Raw genomic sequence first — 25,572 nt, 5'->3', positions numbered from 1 at the left:
AATTACAATTAATACACAAAATAACTAAATTAATCATCCAGATTTGGGTATGATAGCGTTTCCAGTTCTAGTAACTCTCATACATGGCATGAAAGCTCTAAGTTAGGCTTACACTCCAATCCAAACCTAGTGATTTCTCAATAATTAATACACTCATACTGAAATTTAAATTAATGTCACTTATTTTAAGCGTAGCTTTCTTTGGGAATCATTAGCGTTGGACATTATCCTTGCCTTAACCCAATATTAGATTTAGTTACTCATCCATTTGAAAGTTAATTGATAGGAATTTAAATGGCGTAATTTAAATAACAGAATTTAAATGACAGGAATTAAAATAGCAGAAACTAACCGGCCATTTAGGCGGTGGATAATTAAAAGACAAGAACTAAAATTGTAGAAATTTAAAGGCATAAATTAACCGGCCATGTAGGCGATGAATAATAAAGTAACAATAAATGACATAAGAATTTAAAAGAAGAAAGAAAGAAAGTAAAATCATAAGAGAAAATAATAGAGAAAATAAGAAAGAATAAAAGCAATTCTCAAATAGAGAATTCTAAGAAAATAACTAAGATTTGATTCAAGAATAATAATCACACTTACAAATGCAATCAAGTGAGCTATTTATAGCCCACAAGATGCAATACAAACCACACAATTTTAATTATTCAACTAAACATAATTATATCTAATGGGCACTCATACACTTAAAGTTAAATGGATTTTAGCTATAATACACACCTAATATTAAATGGATTTTAGCTAAAATACACACCTAATAAAGTACTCTTAAAGTTAAATGGATTTTAACTATAATGCACACCTAATAGTTAAATGGATTTTAGCTAAAAGACACACCTAATAAAGCACTCACAAAACAATATTTAAAAATAAATTTCTACAATTAGGTTTTTTATTTTCATTAGAATTAAAAATAATGCTTGGGTCTTCTCCAAATGATATCTTCCATGGGTTGCTCAAGTTGGGTCTTAATTCTTTTAATTCTTCATAGACTTTAATTTTTCATGGGTTTTAATTCTTCATTCTTCAATCCAATTTGAGTCTCCAAGCCCAACTTCTTCATGCCTACAAAAAAATAATTTAGTATTATTAATAAATTATATATTATATATATGTATTATACATGGCACATATATATTAGATTATATTATATATATATTACATGCACGCATGTAATGATGTATATGTATTATATATTATTATTATTATTATTATTATTATTATTATTTTTAAATTTTACTTTAGAACTTCATTTAATTCATTTTTCAATTTAAACTTACATATAACCATAAAATATATATTAATATCTAATTTAATCCATTTTTAAGATCAAAAAAATGGTGTAATTATAACAAAATTTTTACAAAATTAAATACTAATCAATGCCTGAGGTAAAAAATGAGAACAGACTAGCCTATGCAAAACATTACATTTAGGAGACAAGCGAGCCTTAGGGAATCTTGGTCCTAGCCACACTGCTTCCTCCTTATCAGCCAATAAGTTTGCTAGATTTGTTTTTTCTAACTTAGGATCTTGTTCTTCCGGCATCTAAATAAGTGTTTCTCTAGGCAACTCAAACATCTCAACAATACCATGGGGTGTTAACTGCAACTCAATCTTCCTAACCAGAGTCTTTATATATTTTTGCCCCGAGTCATCTTTGTTTGCTGTAATGTTCGAGTAAAACTCCTTCACTAGTGGCACTATAGCCTTGAATTGGAATCCACCCAAATCTGCCATCCTCTACTTGTCATCAGTGACTGTAACTCATAAGGTGGTTCAACATAATCAGATAATTTTATCACCCTTTCAAACAAAACTGGTCTTTTAGCAAACCCCTCAGTGTATTTCTGTTGGGCTTCAAGACTAATGAATCTAGGTCTCTTAGAACTTTCCCCTAGATGCTGTGAAAATTTTGTCCTAGGTGTCATGGCCGAGATGTTACAATTTGTAGGACTTTTATGTTTGGAAATTAGGCTCGGCTTTTTGTCGAACAGGTAGGGTGCACAGACCTTCTTCTTCTTCCTTAACTCATCTGAAAATATCTATTCCACAACATCTCAACAACACTCCATCTCCTAATCAAACTATTCTCCCTTCTCAATCACCAAACCCAAACTTAAAAGAAAGCGAGAGTTTCGGTTTACCTCTTTGTGATATCCGAACACTCCCAAGCCCTAATGCTTTAATTAATCGGTGATGCTCGGCTTTCTTGGGTTGACTTGCTCCTTCGGATGATGCAACGATGATCCTGGATTGAACACCGATGCTTAATGGTGATTTGGCAATGGATTTGGTTGGATTTTTGAAGGGTTTTGGTTCGGCCAAGAACAAAAAATGAGCGTGTTCGAATGAGGGGTTGACTGTTCGGATGGTTTAAATATGGCTACAGGTATCCAGATATGCATAATAGCATTCGGATGGGGGAGTTTAGTATCCGAATATGAAACTTTATATCTGAATATATATAGGCCCTTTCATTCGAATATGTGAACTTGGCATCCGAATATCCATACAAGAAATTCGCACTTAAAACTTCTTCTTCTTCTTTTTATAAATTCATTTTATTTATTTATTTATTATAATTATAATAATAATTATTATTATTTTATTTAATTAATTTTTTATTTATTATTATTATTATTTTTTTAATGTATCATGCACTAGCAATATCAATAACCATATGACCACTAAAAAAACTAACAACACTACAACGCATAAACAGTTTGAATGATTAAGCATGAATTAATTTTTTAATTAAACCATCATTGAGAATGAATTAATTCTTAATTAAACCTCACCCCCCAATGGAATTGTGTATTGTCCTCAAACACAATAAAATGTAGAGACAAGGAATACTTGAAAATTGCAATGGCTTGATACACAATAAAAAGGGTTGAGATTAGGCATACTTGGCGATCGGCAATGCAAGAAAAATGCAGGTGCTCACTGTGGAGTTTTTTTTTTTTTTGTGTGTGTAATCTGAATTAGAAGAAAGCATAAACGTGAAATACATAAAGTCATAATAAGCAGATATCCAAGGTTACAAAACATTGAAGAAAGAAATCATAAAATACACACTGGAAATCCACCACAACTTAGTAATCTAATTTTCCAAATGCTCATTGATAATTTCGACCAAAAACAACAGCTCCCAGTTCATCTACGGCTTCAAGATCTCCATCTAGCCAAGGGTTGTTGCTAGTATTGACAGGGTTTGGATTATCCATGAAAAATGATTCGTGTCCACCATTTGGAAGATGTCCAAAACTGGTTTCTGGGAGATCCCAATTTGGAACAACTTGCGTGATTGGACACGAGCTAGCAAGCAAAGATTCCTACATCAACGCAAGCTGGGCTTGCAAATAGATGATCTGCTGTTGGAGGGTAAATATGTGGGAAACACAGCCATATATGGGGTCGTGAATCCTATCTTGGGCTTCATACCAGAGTGTAAATGCAGCCCAAGCACGGTCATTTTTTGAAAGTTGGGCCAAGATCTTTGAAGCGTTACTAGCACCAAAAACCTTGTGGATGGCGGCAAAATGATCATGTCCTTGATCATAGAAGAAGTAAGGGGCAAAGATGCACCCTGGGATACATTGTTTTCTCAAAAACTTGCAAGCGCCACATGGGGAGTCTGTTCCTGGCATAGCTTTTCTAGTTGCTTTGGAGCTTTTTTTGTTATATATTTATTATTATTATTATATATTTATATATGTTTTTCAGTGGCTCGAAGCAGCAGAGGATTTAGGGTTTGGGGCTGGTGATGATGATGTTGGTGAGACACACATACAGATGTAAAGTCCAGGTGAAAGAGAGAAGTATTAGATTTATGAGAGAAAACGAGAAATAAATAAACAACTAAATAAAAGTAAGCATGTTGATGATTTGGGGCTCACCGTGAAGTCGACTGAGGGAGATATCAAAGATATGGATTGATAGATGTGGATCCGATCAGTGAGACGACGAAGAGACAAGATAACGGCGAGGCAGTGAAAATGCAGAGATTTGAGGGCGAGGGTTTAGTGAAAATCATGCCAAGAGGGAAAAAGAATAATTGACTCTATCTGAGTCAGCCCCTTTTTTATTTATCGATGTATTATTATTATTATTATTAGAATTAGATTATTTTGTTATTATCTTATTATTATTATTATATTGTTGTTTTATATTTATTTTAGGTAACCATTATTATAATGATTTTCTTCCCTTTTATTATTATTATTATTGTTATTATTATTATATATTTATATATATCTATACATATATAATTGTTGAATTATTCCCCTTTTGCTGGATCAATTGAATCCATATCTTCTTCTTCTCCAAATGACATCTCAAGATAAGGTTTTAACCGATGCCCATTGACTTTAAAAATTTGATCTGACTCGAGATTTTCTATCTCACATACGCCATGGCTTGAGATGGAACGAATTTTGAATGGACCAATCCATCTAGACTTTAATTTTCCTAGAAATATATGGAGCTTAGAATCATAAAGAAGCACATGTTGTCCAATTTGAAGAATTTTTTGGTTGATGTTCTTGTCATGTAGCTCTTTCATGTGGAGCTTGGATATCTTGGCATTTTCGAATGTTTCGTTTCTGATTTCCTCGAACTCATTTATTTGAAGTTTTCTGTTGAGACCTACTTCATTCATGTTTTCATTGATTCGACGAATGGCCCAATAAACTTTATGTTCTACTTCCACTAGTAGGTGACAAGGCTTTCCAAAGACAATCCGATAGGGAGACATGCCTAAAATGGTTTTATATGCAGTTCAATATGCCCAAAGAGCATCAATTAACTTGAGGGACCAATCCTTTTGGTTTGAGCTGACAGTCTTTTCAATGATCCTCTTAATTTTCCTATTGGCGAGTTCGGCTTAACCATTTGTTTGGGGATGGTATAAGGTTGACACCTTATGAATTATCCCATATTTTTTCATTAATACTGCTACAGGTTTGTTACAAAAATGAGATCCTCCATCACTTATAATTGCTCGCGGCATCCCAAAACGGCTAAAAATATTTTCTTTCAAAAATTTCACTACAATCTTATGATCATTGGTTCTAGTTGGTATGGCCTCCACCCAACAATCAAAAATTTCACTAGCAAAATATATTCGTACCCAAAGGAGTTAACGAAAGGTCCCATGAAATCTATACCCTAACAATCAAAGATTTCGAGCACACAAATGGGGTGTAATGGCATCATGTGTTTTTTTGTAAGACTTCCTAGCCTTTGACATCTATCACAAGAGTAGCAGAATTGATGCATATCCTTAAACAACGTGGGCCAATAAAATCCACTTTGTAAAATTTTTGCAATTGTTTTCTTGGTAGAAAAATGCCCTCCACAAGCGAGTGTGTGATAAAATTTTATAATGATATGTTGCTCATGCTTCGAGATGCATCGACGAAGGATTTGGTCAGCACAATATTTGAAAAGGAAAGGCTCATCCCAAAATAAGGTTATGACTTTCCTAAGGAATTTATGTTTGTCTAACTTGATCCAATGATCTGGAATGAGATCTGTGGCCAGATAGTTTGCAATGTCAGCATACCAAGGTACTACAGATGCTGTAGAGACAACATTTACTTGAAACAATTGTTCATCTGGGAAGTTGTCGCGAATTGGGTCATCAAATTGGGTAAGGTCTTGACTTGGGATTCTAGAGAGATGATCAACCACTACATTTTCTACTCCTCTCTTATCCCTGATTTCAATGTGAAACTCTTGGAAGAGTAAGATCCACCTTATGAGACGTGGTTTGGCATCTTGTTTGGTGAGCAAATATTTTAATGCAGCATGATCTGTATAAACAATGACGAGCGAACCCACTAGGTATGATCTGAACTTATCTAAGCAAAGACAACGGCCAACAACTCTTTTTCTATGGTAGTATAATTTTTCTGAGCTTTGTTGAGTGTTCGGCTGGCATAATGTATGACATGGGGTTCTTAATCCTTTCTTTGCCCTAACACCGCACCTACCGCAAAATCACTCGCATCACACATTAATTCAAAAGAGAAAGACCAGTCGGGAGGCTGTATAATAGGTGCTAAGACAAGTGAACTTTTCAATTTATCGAATGCATCTTGACAAGCCATTGTCCATTCAAATGGGACCTCTTGAGAGATTAAATTGCATAAGGGTCTTGCTATGGCACTAAATGAGGCAATAAATCGCCGGTAGAACCCAGCGTGACCAAGGAAAAACCTAATATCCTTAATAGTTTTGGGAACGGGTAACTTTTGGATGGCTTCTGTAATACCCGAGAAATTCTAAAGGACTCAAGGGTAAATTATCTTGGGGGTAAAAATGAAATTTAAGAATAAATGAAGGGTATAACGGTAATTTATTACCGTATAAATGACTGAATTAACTCCCGGGAGTGTCCTAGAGCCAAGATGCCAAAGAAAAATGATGTGGCATTAACAAGCACCCCAAGATAAGATTTATGGTGCCAAAAGAAACTGGATCGAGAATGATTTTCGGTACAACTAAAATGAAGCTGTCAATTAGGCTGCAATATCGAATTGTTATAAATGATTTATGTGAAGTCAACAGAAGCTTAACGAGGTTTCGATTTTTCATAAGGAACAACCCTTCAGTGGTTTCAAGAAGAAACGAAGATTCAGGTTTAAGTGCAGTTTTCTTAAATTACCAGAGGGAGGTCAAACTGACTTTTTTGGAATATTCGGGGCTCAAAATGATGTTTTAGGACTTGAGGGCCTCGAATACAATAATGGAAAGTTGAGGGGTTAAGTAAAAAGGGCCAAATTAAGAAAGGCCAAAATTGGAGCGGCTAAAATGCAAAAAACTCAAAAATGGCAGCATGGGCAAATCTAACCAGCACATGGCTAGTCGGCCATGGCCGATTTTGGCCACAAGGTTGCATGAGGAATAGTCATGGGATCAACTTTTGCAAAGGAAGATCTGACAAAAGCCATCGTAGTGGCCGAAAATCGAGAAAAACTGACCGAAAGTTCGGTCGGTTGGTCGCGCGCCTGCAACTTGGATTGGTGGTCGAATAAGGGTGTTTTAAGGCCGATCTAGGGGAGATAGGAACTCCTAAGGGATCGGGTAAGGCATCTAAGGGCATTTGGGTGTCCGATTTAGCCTATAAATAGGCGTTAGTGAAGGCCACAAATTTCAAGAAATGGAGCTTCAAATCAGCCATGTTTTTGAATAAATTGAGAGTCAAAACTATGGGGCTTTTGTTTCCCATGAATTGAAGTTGCATTCTGGTGAATTTGGGTCATTTTCATGGTAGTTTGAAGGTGTTTCAAAGCATCGCCAGAGTTGGAGGCGAGCGGTTGATCCGAGACTTCAAGTGGCCGGTTGGCCATGCTCTGGTGTTTATTTCAGCCTCCAAGGTATGCCAAAAGGATCGACTGGAAGAGAGGAAGCTCCTGGTGGTGTCGGCTTGGATCTCCGGCGTCGCTGGAGAAGACGACCGGCACGTGCCGGTCATGCGCTGGTCTCCACACGCGCCCACTCGCCCTAAGCGCGTGCGGGCGCGTGGTTGGGCCAAAAAATCTGGGGAAAATGTTAGAAAATTGAGAAAAATATTTTGTGGAGATCCGTGTAAAAATCTCTGGGTTTGGGATTTTCGATGTCTCGATTTTAGCATCAAAGAGCCTCGTTTAACGTGAAAATGCAGTATCCGGGTAAGTTCAGTATTTTTCCTTTGAAGTTCATAGCCTATGATGAATTATTGTGGAATTAGATTTGAGAAAAAAATCTCGATGGTATTTATTGGGATTTTTAAAAGGAAAAATGAGAAAAAAAAAATGAAGGAAAAATGAAATAAATGGATTATTGAGGATATTTAGTGATTAAATATTATTTTATGATTGAGGTGATCGGGATGATATGATTGGTGCAACTTTTGAGAGTTGACACGAGAATTGAGGTCAGGCACACAAATCGAGGCGATGTGCGCTTTTCGAGGTGTCCTGATCTTTGGGCAAAGGTAAGTTTTCTTATCATAACTATGGTTTTGTGAGTGGTTTTCTTACAAGAACTTATATTCACAATACGGTTGTTATATATGCATGTTGTTATGAATGCAATATTCATTTTGTCATATTGCATGGAAAGTTGTGATAATTGCATGACACGATATTATTGTCATATTAATATTTGTGCATGGGAATGGGATGTCGCCCCCAGAGTGTAGCTATAATTCCCTTAGGGCAATGATGGAATAACATTAGGCTTATCCTGTAGAGGTTCGGGATTTGCCTAGGATTCCGTGACGAGCTGGTGGGCTTGGGAAGTTACATTAGGGGCAAATGTTGTTCATGTTATCGCATCATGTATTCATATATATGTTTTTGGGCCCTCATTAGAAGTTTCATCTTCTAATGGGTTATGCCCCTAAAACATTCAACGTTTTAGTTTAAACTTGCAGCTTAGGTAAGAAGCAGGTTGAGATATGACGGCACGTGATGACGAGGCCGATGGATTCAGCGAGTTGACTCGGATATGTTTTAGCTGATACTTTATTGATGATTAGTCTTATTAGAATATTATAGAATCTCCATGTATTTATGTATTTCAATATTGAGGATATAATGTTAACTATGGTACGGATTCTTATGTTATAAATAAAGTGAATTGATTATGTATCATATCAGGTTTTGATTATCGCTTGTGCATTTTTAATGATTTGCTGGGGGTTTTGTTTGGAATTCGGTACTTAAGGTTAAATTATGTACCGAGAAAGAAAGAAAAAATAATTTATGTATATTTTGAGCCCCAGCATAGTGACACACTATGTAAGAGAAAAGTGGGGTGTTACAGCTTCTATTTTAGATTTATCTACCTCCATCCCCTTGGATGACACAATATGCCCTAAAACGATGCCTTGAGTGACCATAAAGTGACATTTTTCCCAATTGAGAACAAGGTTAGTTTCCTCACATCGAGTCAAAATTTTGTCTAAATTTTCCAAGCCTGTTTCAAAGGTATTTCCATAAATAGAAAAATCATCCATGAAGATCTCCACAACATTCTCAACCAACTCACTGAAATGCTCATCATGCACCTTTGAAAGGTGGTTGATGCATTACATAATTCGAATGGCATGCGTTTGTATGCGAATGTGCCAAACGGGCAGGTAAAAGTTATTTTCTCTTGATCCTCTAAAGCAATTTCAATTTGGTTGTAACCTGAGTATCCATCTAAGAAACAATAGAATGCTTGACCTACTATTAACTCTAAAACCTGATCCAAAAATGGAAGTGGGAAGTGATCCTTCATTATCATAGAATTGAGCTTTCTATAATCAATGCACATTCGTCATCCAGTTTGGATGCGAGTTGGAATTAGCTCATTATTTTCATTTTCAACCACTATCACTCCGGATCGTTTAGGTACCACCTGTGTTGGGCTTACCCATTTTAAATCAGAAATCGGGTAAATAATGCCAGCATCTAACAACTTGAGTACCTCTCCTCTTACTACCTCTTTCATGTTTAGGTTTAGCCTCCTTTGCATCTGTCGAACAGGTTTTACATTTTGTTCTAAAAATATTCTATATGTGCAGATTAGGGGGCTAATCCCATGCAGATCCACTACGATCCATCCTAAAGCTCTCTTATGATCTCTTAATAGATTGACCAGTTTTTCCTCTTGCTGAGAGGTCAAACTGGATGATATGACCACTGGGAAGGATTCCTCACCCCCTAAAAATGCATATTTAAGGTTACTCGGTAGTGGTTTCCTTTCAGGGGTAGGTGGACAGCTTGAAGATGATAGGGGTTTACTTGCTAAAGATCCGAGAGGTTCTGTCTTTGGGGTCCAATGAATTATGGGCATTGATAAACTAAGTTCACCTCTCGAACTATCTAGCTGTTCCTTTTGTCCTTCCAACTCTTGATTTGCTTGCATGAGTTCGTGGATAAATTCCTTTTCAAAGTAGTCTTCACTTAATGTTTGAATCAAATTAACCTCCTCTGTCTCATCCTCGGTATTAGATTGCTTGGAAACCCTAAAGATGTTCATTTCTACAGTCATATTTTCAAAGGATAGTTTCAACACTCAATTCCTACAATTAATGATAGAATTTGATGTGGCAAGGAATGGTCGACCAAGGATGACTGGAACAGGAGGCTGAGGACCATGATGAGGTTGAGTGTCTAGCACTATGAAATCTACCGGAAAGTAGAATTTGTCAACTTGAACTAAAACATCCTCCACTATTCCTCGAGGGATCTTGATGGATCTATCGGCCAATTGCAGGGTAACTCTAGTGGGTTTGAGTTCACCTAACCCAAATTGTTGATAAACAGTATATGGTAATAGGTTGACACTTGCCCCTAGATTCAAGAGTACCTTATCTACTTTTTGGCTTCCTATAACACATGCAATGGTTGGGTAGCCTGGGTCTTTGTATTTGGGAGGATTTTTGAGTTGGAGGATGGAGCTAACTTGCTCGGTCAAGAATGTCTTTTCATACACATTGATTTTTCTCTTGACAGTGCATAAATCCTTTAGGAATTTGGCATATGAGGGTGTTTGTTTGATTGCCTCTAATAGCGGGATGTTGATTCTTACTTGTTTAAACACCTCATAAATATCTGCATTTAATTGGTCCTTCTTTGTGGTGGTCAATCTTTGAGGGAAATGGGATTTTAGCTTGAATTGGGTTTCTTCTATATTCGTTTTGCCTATTTCCTCTTTCTTATTTTGCTCTCGTTCTCTCTCTAAGGTTGTTTTATTAATTGTATCACGGTGATCAATTTTTTCTTTTTCTTCTTGAACGGCGAGGTGCATTGTCCTAGGGTCAATAGGTTTCTTAATAGTTTTCCCACTCCTTAGGACAGTCACAACTTGAACTTGCTCATGACTGATCTTTTCTCCGGTCGATGTTCCTACTATATGAGCTTGACTACTAGGGTTTGGATTTGGTTGAGATGGAAATCGTCCAGGTTCTCTTACACTTATTGTTTGGGTTAATTTAGTCAATTGACTTCTAATGTCTTCCATGGCTCTATTGGTTTGTTCTTGAAATTTAATCACTTGTGCATTGGTATTCATTTGACCTTGCATGAATTGGTTAATAGTGTCTTCTAAAGATCTCCTATGAGAAGGTTGGTATGTATTGGACGTAGACCCCTGATTTGGTTGAAATTGTTGGGGTTGTGATGGGAAGGGTGCTTGTGGTTGAGCTATAGAATCATTTCTCCATGAGAAATTTGGATAGTTGCGGGAGCTGGGGTGATAAGTGTTGAAATTTGGATTATGATTTCCTGAATAAAAATTTCCCCCTTGATTTCCTGAATATTGCCTTCCTTCATAGTTGTATGAACATGTATTACTAGTTTGACCATACAAAACCTCCATAAATGCAGGTAATGTAGGGCAGTCATCTGTCTTATGATTGGAAGTTTCACATACGGCACACCTGACCTCAATCTCATTGACGGTTGGAGATTTTTTTAACTCTAGAGTTTTTTATTTTTCGGGTCAATGAAGCTATCCTAGCATTCAAATCGCCACTTTCATTTAACTGATATTTACCCCTAAGCTGTGGATAATCTCTTGAATCATTAGAAGATGTTGGTCCAATTTCCAAATTTCTTGTATTTTCTGCTAAAGTGTCAAAGAAGTGGAATGCTTCTTCTGGGGTTTTCTCATAGAATTCTCCATTACACATTGTTGACACCAGTATTTTTAGGTTGGGAGTTAGGCAATGATGAAAAAAACTGACTACTCTCCATTGCTCGGAAGCATGGTGGGGACAAGCATGGAGTAAGTCTTTAAACCTTTCCCAAGATTGGGCAAAATTTTCAGTCAGCTTACAAGCAAAATTCTTTAGTTGTCTTTGAAAGGTAGCAGTTCTATTGGCACGAAAATATTTTTTTAAGAACTTTGTTTGCATTTCTCTCCAAGTACCAATGGATCTAGGCTTAAGAGTATTTAACCACATTTTTGCTTTATCTTTTAATGAGAAGGGAAAAAGTTTCAACCTAACAACATCCTCATTCACTGTTTGGTCCATACAGGTAGCACAGACTTCCTCAAACTCTTTCATGTGAGTGTAAGGATTTTCGGAGTCCATTCCATGGAAAGTGGGTAGCAACTGGATAGTGCCTGGTTTAAAATTAAAGCGATGGTGGTTAACTGGAAGCACTATGCATGATAGAGTGGTTTGCCTAGGAAGGTGAAGGTAATCCCTAAGAGGTCTAAACAAATCTGGTTCCAAGGGGTTTTGATTACCAAGATCATCCCCATGACCATCATGAATTCCAGGTGGTTGTGCCGACATGTTATCGTTTTGTTGAGACATTAGATGTTGCACAATAGATAGTTCAGTTGCAGATAGAGAATCTATAGAATGATGTGGATAAAATTGTTGCTCTAGACTTCTATCGGATCTAAGTCTCATACACAGTACAAGAATTTAAAGAAGCTAAAATATCACAATACACACAAAGAAACAGAATAAACTTACTGACTTTTGTGGAAAGAAGTGACCAGTTATCCGAATGCTGTAACTGATATCCAGATGGGCACTGTCTTATCCAGATGTCTACAAAGAATATTCAAATGTATGACTCGGTTATCTGGATTGTTTTAAGGAATATCCAGATGTAAACTGTGTTATCCGGATAGGTCAGTCACATATCCGAATGGCTGCTTGATTTTTCTGTTTTTATTATTATTATTATTATTTTTATATATAAAAATTCTTTTTCTTTTTAAATATATCAGGTGGCCTAATTAAGACAAAAGCACACAATATTTCAACAGCAACAACTATCTGTGGATAATAATTTAAAGTAACAACAAAATATATATATATATGACAACATAAACAAAATCACTAATTTTTTTTTCAAGGAATAAATTATTTACATACCGTAATCTCCCCGGCAACGGTGCCAAAATTTGACTGCAACACTCACTCAACAATTAGTACTCTATTTATTGAAAATAAGAGTGAGGTGTTTATACTCGTCAGTGTACGAGTGAACGTGTAGCGCAAATTTAATTTCTGGATGAGTCCAGGTCGATTCACTGGGAGATTGTCTATGGACATAAATAATTTTACCAGGATTTTTGAATTTGAACAGTAGCGTGTTTAATTAAGCTAAGAGTTGCAAAAAATAATGAAATAAATGATAACTAAGTGTAGAGACTCTTGAGTCAAAGCAAGTTCAATACCAATCCCATAATTTCCCAATAGCTAGATAACTGAAACACAAATCTGGACAAATTTGTAAGGTTTTGCTATTAAAATGTATTCTAAGATGATGATAACTCTAGATTTAGTAATTTCCATATATGATATGAGAAATTCTAAGTTAAATAACTACCATAAATTAAGGTACATTCAATATGCAAAAAATAATTCACTTGAATTTAGGAATAGTGGCATCTCCAGTTTTAGTAACCTCCATACATGATATGGAGACTCTAAGCTAGGCTCATGCTTATAATTTAGATCCAAAAATTCAATGCACACACAACACTTAAGTTAACAAGATTTCTATTCATGCATATGGGGTTCGGTTATTCTAGACAGTCTATGACACTGAATTGCTCAGCCAGAAATTTCTATTATTTTATGCAAAGGATTACAAAGTATGGAAGAAAAAATAAAGTTACAAAATGTAAGCCTTCAGTGTGTAATTTGCAGTGTTTAAAGTGTCAAGAACTTAACTCTAAAAATTAAATGTGCAGATGAACTTACGTAACTAAAAATGCTTGAGATGAAGTTTCTTGAACAAAGACAAGACGAATCTGTTTAATCGAAAATGGAAGAAAAGAACATTGCAAGGAAATAAAGAAAATAAAATAAAATAAAATAACCAGACAAATTGATAGTAGCTGAGTTTCTACTTCAAGGTAACTGGTAAGGAGATTTTGATGATAGCCACGATCTAAAAAAAACCTTTAGAAAAATTCCTTCCCTAAAAAAAAAATCCCCCTCTTCAATGAGCATTAGCCTCTTTATATTTCTTTCTAATTTTTTTTTTCTAACGGAACTCTCCATTTTTAAATCTCCCGATAGTTCTTTTTCATTTCTCATTATTCCTCATCATTCCTCTGCCCATGCTCCTACAAAAGACTATCCATTCATGCTCACTTTTCATATGTAAAGCATATCTATACTCAATTCGGTCTCATCGTGTGAAGGTGTGCTCTGTGCAATTATTTCTCATGTATCCGGATATGTAATGTAATATCCAGATATGGCTTCACTAATATTTGGATACATTGTGGGGTATCCGGATGTTAGTCTTTGCCTCTTCTCTCTGATATCCGGATACGTTGTGGGGGTATCCGGATGTGTTGTTCGTGTCTTGTGTCTTGTATCTGGATGCTTCATTGACGCATCCGGATGAGGCTTCATTAATATTCGGATATGTTGTGTGATATCCGGATGTATCTTGTTTGGATTTTTCTTTTGTATCCGGATATGCTTTGTGAGGCTATCTGGATATCTATCTTGGCAGCTTCTTCATTTGTATCCGGATACGCTGAGGGACATCCGAATGCAACATCTTCATATCCGGATGACTTTGGATGGCTATCTGGATGTGCTGAGTAACATCCGGATGCGGTATCTTCATATTCGGATGGCCTTGGATGATCATCTGGATGTGCTGAGTAACATCCGAATGCTCTCTTTCCACACACCCAGATATGACTTGGATCACTTACGCAAATTGCATGGCTTAGGCACAATTTCAATAAGTCCTTGCAAAAATAAATAGACATGCCAAATTATCATATTTATTAGATAGAAAATGGATAAAAATATGATAATATTTGACATATTTAACCACTAATCAGCTTCAGCCCAAGGCAGCTCACATGTAAATCCACCCCTGGCTCACGGTGGTGGACGATGTAGCGGCTAGGTGCGCGTAGTCGGAGGCGCGGCTGATGGTGGTTGGATGCGATGACGCTTGGCGGCCAGAAGCAATAGGGTTGAATGACGATGGCGGTTCGTGCGCACAAGGAGAGGCGCAGGAGGTGGCCCGCGGCTGCGAACGGTTAATGGCGACGGTGGGGTGTTGGCCACGACAGCGAGCAGCAGAGACTAAGCCAGCAGGTGGCTAGTGCTGTGCGCAGGCGGTGGCTGTGCATTGCAGGAAGAAGAAGCAGGAGGAAGAAGATGAAAGGAGAAGGAGAAAAAAAATAAAAGAAAAGAAATGTTGTGCGCGGTCGGACTCCAAATTAATATATAATTTTTTAATTTTTAAAATATCAATACTTAATTATATGTTAATATTTATTCGATTAATTAAATATATTTTTTGTGTGTATGTATATTTATAGTTCTATTATGTGTATGTATGTATGTATGTATGTATGTATACGCACAAGCCTTTGTGTGTGTAACTTCATTTCGTATATTTATAGATATATTATTTGTATGTATATTTATGTATTCTGTGTATATATGTATATTTATGTAGCACGTGTGTGTATGTATGTATTCTATATATTTATATATGTATTCTGTGTGTGTATGTATGTAAGTATATGCACATTCCTTTGTGTGTGTAATTCCATTTCGTATATTTCGTGTAACTCTTTTTTTTTTTTGTGTATGTATCACCTAAACTGTCAATTAAATTTATCATGTAGGACGATTGTAAACAACTAAAAAGTCTTATTTTTTTTATTTTTGTAGGATGATTTCTCTATTTTTTTATTTCTTATTTTAAAATGTCACTATATTCTATGGAATTTTCTGTAATTATCTATCCTCGCATACTTTAAAAACTTCAAGCCCAAAACCAAGCAAATCCTTTTCCCAAAAGACCACTTAATCCAACAGAAAAATATTCAATTTATTATGTAACTAAAATGTATCGCGTAAACTATCAATCAAATTTTATGGTGAAATATGTTAATGATGAAGTAAAGAAAATGAGTATGACATTGAGTTTAGCTATGATTTACTATTTAATAAAAAAATTAAATTTATCATATAGGATGGTAGTAAATAACTAAAAACAATCTCTTTGTAAAATAAAGATAAAATTAAATATAAAAAAACCCTCATAATTTATGTAGGACAATTTCTCTATTTTTTGATTTCTTATTTCAAATTTAAAATATCACTATTTTATATTAAAAATAAAATTATTATTATAATTATCATCTATATAATAAAGCAAAAAAATATTTAAAAATATGTAAAATATCTCAAAGACACATTTCAATGACTGAGAAGAATTTTAAATATATATCAATGGTTGAGATGAATGATGTTCCTGCCCATTCATTCCCTCACTCACTGCATCTCTATCTTCCTTTATTTTTCTCTCTCTCTCACAGATCCACCCACCCACCCCACTCACTATCTCTCTTTATTGCTCTCTCTTTCTCTTTCTCACAAACTTATCCACCCATGCCATCGGTGGGTGCGACAGCGGTAGGGGGAAGAGAGGGCCAACTGTGGGTGGGGGATCAACGGATAGGGGCGAGTCGTTGCAAGGGTTGGCAAGGGTGCGATGGAAGTTCAAGATGACCCGTGGACCCCCGACCGACTGCTGTCAGGGGCTCCAAGGGTCCCCGATGACAATTGGTATGTATTGTTTAATATTTAATTTTTAATTTAATTTGTTTAGTAGAGCACTTACTAATGTGCTTTATTATATAAATTTAATATTTTTTTCTTTTTATTATAAAAAGTTAACAAGTATACAATAACTTTAATTTTTATTTTTTGTTTAGTATTTACAATTTTTTTAAAAATATTAATAAGCATTATTGTATTTTAATCTTAATATTATTTATACATTGCCTTTAGGTAATGGTATACACTAATATATATATATATAGAGAGAGAGAGAGATGGTGTTAAGATTTTTGTCAATTTAGTTATGTTTCATCATTTTAAATATCAAAACTCTTATGTTGTTCATATCAAACAAATTCGGGCAACATAAACAAATCATCCCCCTCCTTAAGATATGGCTGATTGCCATTAAATCTAAGTGGTTGAAGCTTAGACTTGATAGCGCTTGTGTATTGCCAAGGGAATACTTAGATGGTTTCTCCAATTTCGTTTAATTATTTTTTTTTTTTCAATTTTTTAGCCTCCAATACCCTGCCGTTTGTGATAAAAAATAAGTTTTAAAACTATCAGCATGTTATCTTTCGTGTTGTCTCCAAGGCTAGTAACACAATTCAATTCAATTTGTAATTGTTTGTGCAAAATTTTGGCTTAAAGTTGCTTATTTAAGTTGTTTGGTGTGTCTCAAATAACCTTTTTCACAATCTTCTGTACTCAATTATTTTTTATTTGACGATTAATTGTGAAATCCAAAAATACTCTCATATTTTAGTCATGTCTATATCAATATCTATCTTTATATTTATTTCAACTTAAATCTCTTTGAATTTTATTTCCATTCAAAGTAAGCAATCCGATTGATTTATCATCAATTTCAGGCATTTTCGAGCATAAATAATTTTAAATTTGCTCAGTAATTTTTGATAAACTTAAATTTCATATGATCTTCATAGACTCGCTATAATATTCAAAATTAAGTTCAATATAATTTAATTTGATTTGGTCAAATTTTAAACTTGGGATAACCATCCTTGCATGGCTCTAGATGCCGTGTCATCGATTACCCTAAAGAAGGTAAATTATAAATTGAGCTTTTGGCTCTTGTGCAGGTCGAGAATCAAACTCGTAACTCATCGAATTGACACCGATACAATGTTTTAAAAGGCTCTAGGCACTAGTCGGGCCCTAGAGCCTAGGGGGCCTAGGTGGTATATAAAAAAATTATTTAAATAAAATTTATATTATTCCAAATATACATATATATTTTTATATATATAAATAAATTATATATATAGAGATTATATATATATAAATCTATCTCTATTTATATATATATAAAGTAAACACAAAAACACATATATATGATATACTTATATATTAATAAAATTATTATATTATATATATATATATATAATATTGTGCATATATAAAGGGGATTAGGCCACAAAAGGAGATGGCAACGTCACAACAGAGAAAGAACAAAGTTGAGACTCAAAGAAAGAGAGAGAGAGAGAGCAAATCTTCTGTAAGCGGCGATGGCGACTGCAACTGCAACTAGAGGGAGCAAGCGGCGGCAACGACATGAGACGAGAGAGGCTGAGACATAAAAAGAAAGTGACGAGAGACGGTCGGCGACGACGGCAACAGAGAGAGCAAGCGACGACGACAAGACGAGAGAGAGAATAGGTAAAGGGGAAAAACCCTAAATCTTCTTAGGCGTTGCAACAGAGAGAGCAAGCAGCCAAGGCGGCCCATGTGGCTAGGCAGCCGCCATGGCCAATTAGGCGCCACTCGACACCGATTAGCTGGGTCAATGCCTAAGAGAGCCGATTAGGCCAAAATCATGGCGGCCAGGGGCCGCCTAGCGCTTAAGCCAATTTTTAGAACATTACAGCGATATATTACTCATCTGACTACTCAACCTATGTTTTAGGGGCGATCAAATTTTACACTTGCTCCTTATTGGAAATGCCTTATTTTAGTAATTTTGGATAATTACACTTAAGTCTTATTTTTTTATAAATTCACTTTTAATCCTCTTTAATTCCTCTTGAGTCTATAATTTTTTCAATTATCACCAAATCCCCTTTTTTAGATTTAATGTCAAATTAATTTTAATATCTAAAGTTTTTTTAAATTATTGGATATTATATTTAATTCCCCTTAAAAAAATTTCATCCTTAAAAAGTCTTAAACCAAACCTCAATACAAAACTTAAGAAAGCCTCAAACTTCATTTATGGATTAGAACATACTATTAAATCATTACACCAAATATGGTAAGGTAATTTTTCCTAATCTTCTCCTTATGATCCTATGTGACCTCTTTTTCTAAGTGATTTTCACATTATACCTTGACTAATAGAATCACCTTGTTACGCAAGACTTAATCCTTGTAGTCTAAAATCTTCATTGGTTACTTTGGATAGGTTAGATCTTCTGACTCTTATATTGTCTCCTTAGGAATTCATGAGTTGAATCTTGTTCATGTTTCCAAAGTTAAGATACTAGGAATACTTTATGTAGACTAGATAGTCGAGTAGGTAGGATCAATTTATAAGCCACCAATCTAATTCCTTTCATTATATCATATGGCCAAATATATCATAGGCTCAACTTTTCTTTCTTTTTGTTTTAAGTCACCCACTTGGAGTGGAAAAACTTTTAAACAGACTTTATTATTTTTTTTAAATTTCAAATCTCGTCTTTATTTATCTATATAAGATTTCTAAAGAGTCTAAGCGATATTTATCGTATTTTCTTAATCATGCATTATACCAATTTAAGACCCAATATTCTCCACTTACCCACCTCAATCCAACAGATTAGAGATTGACGTTTTCTTTCATATAATACCTTAAATTGGGTGATTTTGATACTACTTTGAAAGTTGTTGTAAGAGAACTCCATTGAGGGTAGATGGTCTTTCCAACTAAGAAAAATCCAACATACACAACATGTTTTTTAGGGTTTGGATTGTCTGCTTTGACTAGTCATCCATTTGTGGGTGATACGTAGTATTAAACTTCAATTGAGTCCCTGAACATACATGTAGGCTTTCCTAGAGAGGTAAATCTAGGATCCTTGTGCGAGACTATGCTCATTAGTGCTCTGTGAAACCTCACGATTTCTTTAACATATTGTCATGCTAGTTTGCTGATAGGTTTGCCGACCTTCATGGACAAGAAATATTCAAATTTTGTCACTCAGTTTATAAACAATCATATGGCATCATATTTGTTCGGGGTCTTAGGTAGACCCATTTCAAAGTCTATGGTAATGTGTTCTATCCCCAATTAAAAATGTCTACTAGCTACAATTTTTTTGTCGGTCCTTAATGTTCTATCTAAATTCTTTAACAAGTGTCACATTTAATTTAATATCTAGCCACACTTTTCTTCATTATTGGCCATTAATATATTTCTTTGAGATCTTTATACATTTTAGTATCCCCAAGGTGCACACTACATACTTGGCTTAGCATGTCTCATCCAAAATCATTTTCTCACATCCCTTTTTGTTTGGCATGTATGCTCAGTTATTGAATCGAAATATTCTATTTCAAAGTTCAAAATTAGGTGTTCTTACCTAACCATACTCATCAAACCCAATGGTGAAAACTTAGATCCTATGCCAACGCCTCCCTAATCATAATCTTTCAAAAATTCTATTATCGTCTTGCATATTCAATTTTTTCTGCAAGAACACAGTTTAGGTACTTATAATATGTGAAGATTTCAAATTTTTCCTCGTAACTAGCCAGCATGGAAATGTTTCTTTCGTTCTTTCTTTCTTGTGATGTCATTTTCATTGGTTTGTCTTCCCTTGGAAATATATATTTTGGGTGTTTCACCTTTTTCTCAGGCAAGGCATGTTTAACGTTTTAGCGGAGCATTGATATTAATTAAATAGGCCGAGGGAAGCGCATTCGCTTGGAGGAGAATCTCATGTTAGAGTTTCAGGGAAGACATACGGATAGATAGATAGATAGATAGGTAGGTAGATAGATGCATGCCTTTCTTGATTTGGAGAAACTGTTTTGTGCCTGGGAGGTACCAAATAATTTCTCATTGTATTCGGTATCTTGATACACACACACACACACATATATATATATAGTATATATGATCTGTTGCTTCCAAGATTGATGCAATGCTTTTTAGGACGGCCAAGCATCTGTAAGTACGTGCCTCTTCTCTGCCCTTCTCAAGCTATATGTAATTACATGACCTGGGTTTATTTGTGAAGCCAATTACTTCCCACAGCTCATAAAGTTTGTGAATTTTTTTCTCCTCGTCACCCCCTCCCCCTTTTGGAAGCCTTCTTTTTCTCAAGTAATAAGCGCTTGCCTATCCATCACCAACAAAATTCTTCATTTGCTTAAGGTTAAGGTTATAGTTCTTATTTTAGTAAATAATCACTAATTCTTGTCCGAAATATGCTTAAACAAAGTCAACTTAATTTGTCATGGAAAAGTCCGAGTCTGAGAAGCAGAAGATGAGATGGGCCGCTACACTACAAATGGATCTAACTGGATAACTAGATCCGGTTAGATATGGACCGGACCTGTCCGGATGGGATGACTGACAACAGCTACATTTAGGGGGAGAACATATCCAATATAAATAAATAACGAATTGGGAGTCGGCGGCTAGAAAATCAGGATCAGGATCAGGAAGGAAGAAATCAAGAAGATGTGCTCAGCAACGGCGTCGCAGATTGTTGCAAAATTGAATCTGAAGCCGCATCCAGAAGGTGGGTTTTACTGGGAAACGCTCAGGGATACTTCCGTCGTCCTCCTCAAACCTCAGCTTCCTTCCCAGTGTATGTGATACGTGAATGGCTACTTGTGATCTGATTGTATTCTACTTTTATATGTCCGTGATACTGTTCGATTATTATGTACCATCCAGGTCAGCAGGTTGATCAGTCACCTGAAACTTTGGATCTACTGTCTGTCTGTCAAAGTTTCCTACTTTTTTCGCTCTTTCCTTTCATATATAATAATACATTGATAATAGCCTCTCCTCTCCACTCGAGTGTGTAATCTGGGAATTGACTATTTCACGCGTCCCTGCACGCTTATACTTATGGCTTGTTGTATGCGTGAGCAAAAATAAATAGTACTTATACTAGGTTGTATGGGAGTATTTAACAACAATAGTTCCGAGTATCATCCTCCAGTACGGTATGAAACAGCACTTTTGATTATCATTCACCCTCTATTAGTTGTAGCCTGTTGAGATAGCCAGCATATCGCCGCATTCACTCAGTCAAGATACTTTAACCATATATAGTTTGTAAGGAATGTGTTCCATAAAACTGCCATGCGGTGATGCTATAATCTACAGGATATAGCTTCTGGAGAAACAAACAGAATCACTTGCCTTATCATCGAAAACTCTCAAAAGTTTTAGTTGACGGCCTATTTTAACTATGCCTACAAACTGAAAAAGTACAAAGAGAAATTATATTGTGATGCTGTTCCTCAATCTACCTATTCCAAATAACCCATTAGATCTACACAAGAAGGTAGAGAACGAGCTTTTCCTACATCTCTATGCAGCATATCTAGAAACAGATGGCGGCATTCCACTTTCACAGTATATTTCTGTATTGAAGGTTATGCCATCTGAAAAGGATAGCACCTGTTGTTTTCCTCGTACAACTCCACTGTCTGCAAAAGGTTATGTCAGGTCCTCCTCCTCCGCTGTCTGCAAATTCTGTGATCTAGGTATTGAGTAACAACCATATTCGCAATTATATTGTTCCTGTGAACCTTTTTCATACTTTCAAGTTCTTAAGTTTGTTTGAAGAATTAATTTAGCTAACAGCCTTACTGATGAGCAGGCTTCTTCTTAGTCTATGATATCTAGGTCTGTTTAAAAATTGTAAATTGTGGCATTTGAATTTGTGCATTCCATTTAGATTGATCACTTATTTTCTCAACAAAAGGGAAGAATTCCTATTTTCCAAGATCATTGTAAGCTTAAAGATTGCTTATGATTAACAGAGATAATACCAAACATTCCATCTATGCTTTGTCAGGCTAGCAAATTATATCTATAAATTCAGGAAATGTGAAAACCTTGAAATAGCCAGAAAGTTGTAGCTTGAAAACATGGGGCAAAATGTCCTGCTTAGCTATATATGCTTATCATCAGAGGAGGGGGGGAGGGGCGTAATGAGAACTTTCATACTTAATCAATTGTCTTTATTGAACTTAAGACTTATCTGGACAAGCATTTATTCATTTGTCTATCCAATTTGTCCGAATTTTGGCTTCTTTGCAGATAAGGTTGGTCGTCCTATCAGTACTAGCATATATTTTTTGCTACCTTCTGGGAGCGTATCGCACCTCCATCGTATACCATGCGCAGAAACCTGGCACTTCTATATGGGAGAACCTATTACGGTATATCTGGCGAGCCATCTTATTTGAACCAACAAGCATTTTTATCGGAGTCTACAATTTCCATGAATGGTTTCTTGGACTTCCATGATTCATTGATGAGTGATTCCACTCAATATGCAATATATATGTCCTTCCATTTCTATTCCCCTTTCCCAATCTGGTTACATTCTCAGAATTGTCTAGGCATCCTCTTAAACACCCTATTTTTGCATGTGGCCCTCAAAGGCCCAAGGCTTTCTCAACTAGTGGACTTTTACCACTAGTTTACTAATTGCTTAATTAAGCGACTAATCTCATTTTCCTTTCTAAATTCACCTAATACTACGGAATATCAATACAAATTTGTGGCGATTATAATGAAATGCTAACTTTATTTCATTTATTAACTTCTCCAAATTTTTAGAAAAAGCGGGGTGTGGCATAAACTAACCGACAGTCTTAATACTTCGGGGTGCACATGCATTCATTTACCTGCTTGGACAAATAAAGGAAGAAAAAACACTTAATATTCAGGGTTTTACCATGTTGGACCAAAGTAGGGATATATATTTGAAGGGAAGTATATATAGTTCTTTCTTGCATCCTTAGTTGGCCATAGTTCTGCAGAAGTTAATGTTGTATTCCCTTCTCAATGGCTGTATTTCAGGTAGTGGAAATGAATGATAAAGATGGTAGTGTGAAGTTAACATGCCTTGGACCTGATCCAATTGGAGCAAACCAGCAACTGCAGTACACAGTGCCCCCCAATGTGTGGTTTGGTGCATATCCAACACTGGACATGGACATTTCTGCTGAAAGTGTAGCAAGAAAAAATGCACCTAGAGATGCTGAGAACCACTTTTCCCTTGTGGGATGTACTTGTGCCCCGGCCTTTCAGTTCGAGGATTTTGAGCTGGCACAACGATCTGAGCTAATTTCAAGCTTTCCCAAATATGGTTCCCTGGTTAATTTACTCACTTTTGCCGAGTGATTGGGAGAAACTTTTCGCTGGAATAAATTAGATGTTCCTTCCCTCTGTTCAAATGCTTGCGCTGTTTGACCTTTGTGGTAGGAGCCTTTGGCTTTGTTAAATTTCAGAACATAAGAGAGAAAGAACTTACAGAGAAATATAATTTCTCTCTCGTTTTTCTCATCAGTTTTCATTAACATAAAACTCCTCATATAGGAGACACATTACAAAAGAGAGTGCATGAGCCATTACCTACTACGAATTACTTTTTCAGAATTTAAGCATAGAATTTTAGACTACCATTCTTTTCCACCTAGCACCTTACTAACTGAAGTTAACACACAAAAAACATCTTTTAAGTCTATAAGGAAACTCTTATGACATCAACACTCCTCCTCAAGAGTTTTCTTTGAGACTCCAAGCATTTCCCTAAGGATTTCAAATCTTGCTCTTGGTAGAGACTTGTTCAGAATGTCTGATCTGCAGTACATCAGCTTAACTTCATTGTTCTTCTTGGCTTTTCTAATGGAGTGAAACTTCACATTGATATGCTTAGTCCTACTATGTTGCACAAGATTGCTAGCAATTGGAATGGCCGACTTGTTACCAGACCATAACGCGGTAAGATCATTTTGCTCCTGTCCTAAATTCTTCAACATCTTTTAAAGCCAAACAGCTTGATTTGCAGCAGTAGCAACAGCTGAAATGTATTGAGCTTCAACAGTAGATTGGGCCACAACATCTTGCTTCCTTGAATTCCAAGAGAACACCCCTGATCCAAGTTAAAAACATATCCTAAAGTGCTTTTAGAATCATCAACACAGCCTGCCCAATCACTATCAACATATCCCTATAGCTTTGCTTCTTCTTTCTTCTCAAACCATTTCCCATAATCTGTTGTGCCTTTTAAATATCTCAAGACCCTCCTAGCTGTTCCAAAATGAGACTAACTAGGAGAATTCATAAATCTAGACAAAAGACTTGCTGAGAACATCAAATCTGGCCTTGTGGTTGTTAAGTACATCAAACTCCCTATTAAACCTCTATAAACTGATGCATCACACTTCTTTTCACCATCATCCCTTGATAATTTCTCATTCTGCACCAAAGGAGTAGCCACAGATATGTTTTGATCCATTTTAAATTTCTCAAGGACATCCAAAGCATACTTTCTTTGAGAAATGAAAATACCAGAGGAGCATTGGTGCATTTCCATTCCAAGAAAGAATTTCATCAACCCTAAGTCTGACATTTCAAATTGGTGCTCCATTTCCTTCTTAAATTGTTGTAGCATTTCCGAACCATTACCTGTTACTAACAGATCATCAACATATAAAGAAATCAGCAGTTGCTTTCCATCTTCACAGCATTTGATATAAAGTGTGGCTTCATTTAGGCTTTTCTTGAACCCTTGTTTGATTAAGTGTGAGTCAATTCTGTTGTACCATGCCCTTGGTGCCTGTTTCAGCTCATAAAGTGCTTTGTTAAGCCTATAAACTTTGCTCTCATAGCTAACAGATCATCAACATATAAAGAAATCGGCATTTCTGAATCATTACCTGTTACTAACAAATCATCAACATATAAAGAAATCAGCAGTTGCTTCCCATCTTCACAGCATTTGATA

General features: G+C 35.8%; 1 protein-coding gene across 3 annotated transcripts; it reads left to right on the top strand.

The window, feature by feature from the left end:
- The first annotated feature begins 21,163 nt into the window (after nt 1–21,163).
- LOC127806865 (uncharacterized) lies at nt 21,164–24,203 on the top strand. 3 transcript variants are annotated; one of them, XM_052344416.1, is made up of 4 exons: nt 21,243–21,405; nt 22,204–22,315; nt 22,875–22,996; nt 23,643–24,203. In XM_052344416.1, the coding sequence occupies exons 2-4, from the start codon at nt 22,207–22,209 to the stop codon at nt 23,964–23,966; spliced, it is 555 nt and encodes a 184-aa protein (XP_052200376.1). In that variant the 5' UTR covers nt 21,243–21,405; nt 22,204–22,206; the 3' UTR covers nt 23,967–24,203. The 3 variants fall into 3 exon arrangements, with proteins under 3 accessions (XP_052200377.1, XP_052200375.1, XP_052200376.1); XM_052344417.1 differs by lacking the exon at nt 22,204–22,315 and having other exon boundaries at nt 21,164–21,336; XM_052344415.1 differs by lacking the exon at nt 22,204–22,315 and having other exon boundaries at nt 21,196–21,405.
- The last annotated feature ends 1,369 nt before the right edge of the window (nt 24,204–25,572 follow it).

The sequence above is a fragment of the Diospyros lotus genome, chromosome 7 (genome assembly GCF_014633365.1).
Source record: "Diospyros lotus cultivar Yz01 chromosome 7, ASM1463336v1, whole genome shotgun sequence".
NCBI classification, from domain to species: domain Eukaryota; kingdom Viridiplantae; phylum Streptophyta; class Magnoliopsida; order Ericales; family Ebenaceae; genus Diospyros; species Diospyros lotus.
This window is presented reverse-complemented; position numbering and strand designations above follow the sequence as displayed.

What these genes read in the sequence shown, in the direction of transcription:
- LOC127806865 (XM_052344415.1), top strand. Translation starts at nt 21,276, where the DNA reads ATGTGCTCAGCAACGGCGTCGCAGATTGTTGCAAAATTGAATCTGAAG. An exon ending in ACCTCAGCTTCCTTCCCAGT is followed by an intron (nt 21,406 to 22,874) that starts GTATGTGATACG and finishes GCTTCTTTGCAG; the next exon opens with ATAAGGTTGGTCGTCCTATC. An exon ending in ATATGGGAGAACCTATTACG is followed by an intron (nt 22,997 to 23,642) that starts GTATATCTGGCG and finishes GCTGTATTTCAG; the next exon opens with GTAGTGGAAATGAATGATAA.